At 39.9% G+C, this 6,615-nt stretch overlaps 1 protein-coding gene across 1 annotated transcript in view; it reads left to right on the plus strand.

The window, feature by feature from the left end:
* The first annotated feature begins 54 nt into the window (after positions 1–54).
* NR3C1 (nuclear receptor subfamily 3 group C member 1) overlaps positions 55–6,615 on the plus strand; it is a 127,266-nt gene continuing 120,705 nt past the window's right edge. Inside the window, exon 1 of the mRNA XM_019535004.1 lies at positions 55–1,973. Coding sequence (XP_019390549.1) covers positions 625–1,973 — 1,349 coding nt within the window. The 5' untranslated portion in view covers positions 55–624. The remainder of the gene's footprint in view (positions 1,974–6,615) is intronic.

Below are 6,615 nucleotides of genomic sequence, written 5' to 3' on the forward strand. Positions count from 1 at the left end.
CAGCCGGCATTTGGGAAGCAGTCGGAGCTGAGCAGACTTAGATCTTGTTTTTGATTTGGGTGTCCGCCTGGGGGGATCTGGACTTTGTTTGAGTTTGGGTGCAGGGGGCACTGGTTCTGCTTGGAAAATGTGGGGGTTGGCAGTCCGTGTTGTAGGAAGTTAATGGACTTCGATCCCGTCTTGTTTGTGTTTTCTTGGGAAAGAATTACAATAGATCAATGGGTAATAGCTAAACATTTGGGTAGTGTGCCTGTCTAATCGGTGGGTGGAAATTAGGCTTGTGCTGCTCTTACCACACCAGCTGATGCATCTGAACTGTCGAGAGAGACATTTGGAAAATTGTATTACAGCACTTTCAAAAAGGGAGTGTGTTTCAAGCTTTAATTAAGCTTACTTTTAGGAATTTGTAGCACGGGTACTTGCAGCCTTTTTCATATTCCTTTGTTTGGCAAGAAAATTGTACAGCCTGATGGTTCATTAAGGAAACTGGCTTGTTGAATTGCAAATAGTTCTGTGGTGACAGGGGGTGATGTGACTTACGATTTAACCCAAGTCTAGAAAAGCTTTTAAAAATAGTTCTCATTAGTTACAAGCAACAACATATATATTCAGAGACAGTGAGAAATGTCAGGCTTGTGTCTGGTTTTTAAATCCATCTGCTCTGCTGTCTCCCTTGGAGAAGCTGAACCAGGTTTGCCTTGTTGCTTATTAGGTTTTTTGTGCTGTTGTCATGCTATTGCTAACTTCAAATATTTTTCTTTTATAGCCAATGTTGAAGGAATGGATCCCAAAGAATCGCTAAACTCCTCAGAGAGAGAGGAAGCAGGGAAAATTGTGCACTTCAGTGACAAAGGAGGGATTGTGATGGATTTTCATCCAACCTTTAGGGGTGGAGCTACCGTCAAGGCTTCTGCGTCTACATCTCCCCTGCCTGCGTCTACATCTCCCCTGCCTGCGTCTTCTCAGTCAGACTCCAAACAGCAACCTGTTTTGGGTGACTTTTCAAAAGGATTAGTAAGTAATGTGCCTCAGCCAGATCTTTCCAAGGCAGTGTCGCTCTCAATGGGACTGTACATGGGTGAGACAGATTCAAAAGTGATGGGAAATGACATTGGATTTCCGCAGCAGGGCCAAATCGGCATCTCTTCTGGAGAAACAGACTTCAGGCTCCTGGAAGAAAGCATTGCAAGCTTGAACAAGTCCTCTGGTCTGGCAGAGGGTGCTAAGGGGACAGTGTCTTCTGGGTTGTCACTCAAGCAGGACTTCCCAGTCATGACTAACTGCAATGTCCCTTTAGAGCCAGGCACATTAACGCAGGGCCAGATTGGCTCTAGTGGTGGCAACATGAAGTTGTTCTCTGAGGACCAAAGCACCCTGGATATTCTGCAAGATTTAGAATTGCCACCGATCTCACCGGGTAAAGAGCCAAATGGAAGCCCATGGAGACTTGACCCATTACTAGATGAAGGTGGCTTGCTTTCCCCTCTAGGTGCAGACGAGGCATTTCTCCATGAAGGAAATTCAGGTGAAGACTGCAAGCCCCTCGTCTTACCAGACACTAAGCCTAAAATTAATGAGCGTGGAGATCTTTTGTCCAGTCCCCCAGTGCAGATGCCTCAAGTGAAGACAGAGAAGGAAGACTTCATTGAACTCTGTACTCCAGGCATAAAGCAAGAGAAAACAGGCCCAGTTTATTGTCAGGCAAATTTTCCTGGGTCTAGTGTACTGGGTACTAAAGTGTCTGCCATTTCTGTCCATGGTGTCAGTACCTCTGGAGGACAGATATATCACTATGACCTGAATACTGCATCTCACTCTCAGCAGCAGGATCAGAAACCAGTTTTTAATGTCATTCCGTCTCTTACTGCCGGTACAGAAAATTGGAATAGGTGCCAGGGATCTGGGGATGACCCTTTATCTCCTATGGGAAATTTGAACTTTTCTGGCAGATCTTTCTCTAACGGCTATTCAAGGTAATTGGATTTGCATTTTCTTATAATAAAACACTAGAAATATATTCAGCCTAGCAATGTACATGTCGATTGTTTTTTTTTTTACATTGGTTATGTATTTGTATGGTGTTGTCACCTCACGTCCTTTAACGTACCACTTTTACGTGGTGTAGTAGAAAAGTGACCAACCAAGTGTTTAGCCAGGGGGGTTTGGAAAATCTGAATCATGTTTTAAAGGTATGACTTAAGGGAAAAGTATGACGACTTGACAGAAAGATCAATGCCTAAAATATTTCAGACTGATTTACGCATATGCAAAAGTTATTATACTCTGAGGAGTTTAGGGGTTAATTCTTTTTCCCCCCAATATTACTACAGATGTTCTGTATAAAAATAATTTGGTGGTTGTGTACATTTTTAGTTAGATTTTTAAGCTGAATTACAGCATCAAGTTTATCATGGAGCTTTAGTGACTGTACATGGATAACAAGACTTCAAGCATGAAATCCCTAACTGCTTGTCCAACAACATTTACAGATATAAGAGCATTTACAAAAAGATTTAACTGTACCTGAAAGTCCGTACTTACTGGCAAAATTTAACTCTTGAAATGAATCTGAGTGCCTATTTTATAATAGATTTATTTTCTTAAAATGGATACCAGCTACCCAATATGATTGGCATAGCACTTTAAAAAAATAATTAAATTAAGTGAATATTGAGATTAGGCTAAGGGTTAGGAAATATAACTCCTTTTACTCCCGGAGGAGAAAAATATTGTAGCACTAACTTTCTCAGTGAGCAGCCATCTATTTTTTCTTGTTTGTCACTCAGATCACAGATCCTTGACCTGATCTTAGTAGTGATACCTTTTGTTTAACTTTAATAGGTCTCTAGCTGATTTCCAGTCCGTCCCGTGCTCCATCTTTTAGTCAGTGTTATGGTTAGATGAGCATTTCTTTTAATATTGACTGTTTCACTTAATCAAGGGCTTTCACTGAGCTTCTTTGTATGTTTCAGGAGATACAACTGTTGGCTTTATGCACAAAACACTTAACCAAACTGTTGGTTTATATTGGGATCTTTGCTTTTAATTTTTTTTTAGTATCTGACAAGCTACAAGTTAGTGGCAGGAGACTGGATTGATGGATAGGAAGAGTGTTAGAGGCTACACCTTTTCTGTTTGAAGTGGGAGATGTACTCTAATTTGTTTATAATGTTGAGTTTTTGCATTGTTTCAGTAAGTGAAGTTTTTGCTAGTTTGTTTCTAGATTTCCTAAGCAGTGTTGGATTTGTAGTGTAAGAAAACCTGAACGTTTTGGAGTAAACTACTAAAATGGTACCAAAATGGACTTACTGCCTTATGAATATTTGGTGTACTCTATAGTATTCCTTATGTTGAATCGGAACTCAATTTTGTCATGCCTGTTGTGAGTACTGTAATAGTAATGCCTTTAGTGGCAACTGGTAGAAAATCTATAACCTTGTATGAAAAAGAGTTTTCAGATTTAGGATACTAGTGTCAGTGTGCACACAGATTATTTTGTATGGAGCCTGATGGTGAATGTGTGTAAATAGTTATGCATATAGAATTGGTTTAAGGCCAACTGCTAGTTTTTTCTGAACCAGTAGTGGATTTTATCTTCTTTTTTTTTCATTTTGAAAGGGTGATGGTACTTGGTTTTGACTCTGATATGAGTTGTTTACATTAAAATGTTTATAAGCTGTACATGAACTAGACGAATTTCAGGCATGCTCCTATATTTTTGCATGTTAATTATGTCACAACATGAGTCGCTTTCATAATGTGTATAGAATGTTTTTAATCCAAAAGGGACAACATTTGACAGATTTTGTTGTTGCTTTTGTGAAATCAAGCTGAGCAATTTGTTTAAAATATTTGATTTGGAAACAACTTTATGGTACTAATTAAACTCTTTACCAAGTGTGTAAGGCAGCAATCTGCAGGATTAGGCCTATACCAGACGGGTATGCTGGTCAAGGCCAAAATTTGGCTACAATACCCACAGAGCAGTGCTAGTTGGTAATACTGTTCAGAAGATGACAAGCTTTCTTTAAAGTGCTGACGTCCTGGTCTTCCACAGGACTCCTATGTGTTGTTAACTATTTTCCGTGCATTGTTTCAGAGGATGGATTTTTTCCTACGCAATTTTGTTTGAGATACAGAAAGGAAAATATTTTTTTAACACCCGTAGCTGAATGTCAGTCAATAACATTCAGTTTCCAAATGGTCTATTTTCAAGGGGCAGAGAAAGTGGCAGGGATAAAGTAAGTAGTTCTTGCTTTCCAACTTTGACTTTAAATTGACCACAAAAAATGACCGTTCACAGCCAGAAATACTGTTCTATGTCTAATTTTCTTCACTTGAAATTGAGGCATTATAAGAAACTCATTTTTTTTTTTTTTTTTATATACTTTTAGAAATCCTGTCCTTTGGTAAGTGGTCTGTCATAGGTTTGCAGTCCCTGTCTAACTGGTTTAAACTGGTAAACAAATGTAATTTGGCATGGCTGGTCGTCTGTCTTAGAAATAAAGGACTAGTTGGCAAGAAGCCCGTATCTCTATTTCTAGAGAAACTGGTTTGCTTAGGTCAAGGTTGGGCTCTTGACTGTACTTAATCTCTTCAGGGGAGGAGAAGAAGAATTGCTACGTCTGCATCTTTGACAAAATGCTTTGCCAGTGTCTGGCTCCTTGTTTGAGCATTGATAAAATGTTAATTATTTTTAAGCATATGGGAAGAAAAGCTAAGCTTTTGTTCTGCTGTTCAAATAGTATTTAATCCTGGTTAATGAAAATGCCTGAAGTTGACTTGGTTCTTAGGTATTGCGGTTGTAAACTAGTCATGCAGTTTTAAAAGTTTTTGTTTTTAACCTCTTTAAATGAGATCAGGGATAATTGAGGCTTAGAAAATAATGATTTGTCTATGGAGAGTAGAAGCTTTAATAGCATACACTTCATAAATTCTACAGATTCTAGCTTTAATTTGACACGCGCACACACACATACACTGGCTCTTACAGCTGGAAATAACCTTCCAGTTCTGAAGTGGGCATAACTAATGTGGCGCTGTCTCCCCAAGTCTGCAAACGGACCACTACAGTACTTGTGCTGTTGCCCAGAGATTTAAGGTGCAGCCTGACATTTTACTACTGATGGGCAAAACCATTATTGGTAGCAGTGAAACTTACAAAAATCATGTCAGTTTCACCCTGCTGCTATTTATGAAAGCTCTTAGCAGGAGAAATCCACTTGAGCTAGTCACTAAAGAGGACGTGCCAAAAATGAAACAGACAGGGAAGTAGAGGGAAAAACTGAGAAGATGCATTGTGATTGATCTCTAAGCAAGGGTGTGGCAAAATCAGGGAGAAGAGTACAGCTAGTTGAAAGTATTTGGTCGATGTTTTTCAGTTTCACTGAGTAGTTTGACGTTTTGTGATTTGTCTATCTTGGGTTTTCAGCCTGGGGTATGCATACCCCCAGGAGTACTTGAGAAAGCACTATCCCACACTGCCGTGCAGGTGGTGCCCACGGGGGTAGGGGAAGTTCACACATGGTAGTTGCCACTGCTCTGTGTCCGGCCGCATGCCACCCAGCAGCTAGGGATACACTGTTCTGCATCTATCTGGCTGACGGGGGTACAATGTTCCAAAAAGTTTGAAAACCCCTGGTCTAGCTCTATAGCGAGTCAGATAGTATATGTCACTGTATTCTACAAATATCAGTGAAATTTTTTTTAAACTGCTTGTTTTTAGGGGTTTTTCAGGGTTTTTTTAAATGAGGCTAGTCTAATGCTAGACTTGCTTGTGAGAGAAGTAGAGACGGCACAGGTATTTTTCATCTTGGTCTGGAGCTACCAGTTGTGTGCATTGTTAGGCTTTCTGGTGATATTGATGCAACAGTCAGCACTGGTAGTGCTTCTAGCATTATAATCTGGAGTTGCTAGTAAATCCAAAGCTAGAAGATGGTAGTGGGGAGAGTGGGAGATAATACCAACAGCAAAAAAGACACCACAGAAACAGAAAAAATATAAATATATTGCTTGTTAGAGAGTGCTCCTCTGGTCTACTGCCATCAAAAATGTTGCTTCCAGAATAAAAATGACTTGTTCCTTTTATCTTATTAATACCCAAGTGAAAGAGGTGGGTCATTTTGTTAGGGGAGAAAAGAAGCTGGAGTCCCAACTTTATTTTTTTGATTTGTGGCCAGTTTTCTTGAATGAATTTTCTCTGCTTTCCCCACCTACTCCCATCAACTGTTCCTCCTCCTCCTCGTTGGTTCCCAGGTTCTGGCAGTCGCTGCCCTGGTTCCATAACTCTGATTGTTTCCAGAATTCAGTCTCCCAGGGGGACAGGGATTTTTAGAGTAATTAGTACTAAAGAGAGAACTGAGTACTTGGCGAATTGCTGGTTTGCATTTTATTTTTGTAGCCTCCTAGACTGTTGGATATAAAGCAGTCTGCTTGATAATGGAAACTGACCCACCATACAATCTAAGTAATATCTTACAGGTTTCTTGTAGACTACATGAGTGGATATGCTGTTCCATTATTTGTATTATGGGAGCTTTTAACCAGAAGTGAATGCAGGCTGTTAGACAGAAACTTCAGCTTCTACTTGGGGGTCAGTGTTTGCAATTCCATGGG

This window comes from Crocodylus porosus, unplaced genomic scaffold, assembly GCF_001723895.1.
Source record: "Crocodylus porosus isolate Cpor-Errol unplaced genomic scaffold, CroPor_comp1, whole genome shotgun sequence".
In the NCBI taxonomy this organism is placed as follows: Eukaryota; Metazoa; Chordata; order Crocodylia; family Crocodylidae; genus Crocodylus; species Crocodylus porosus.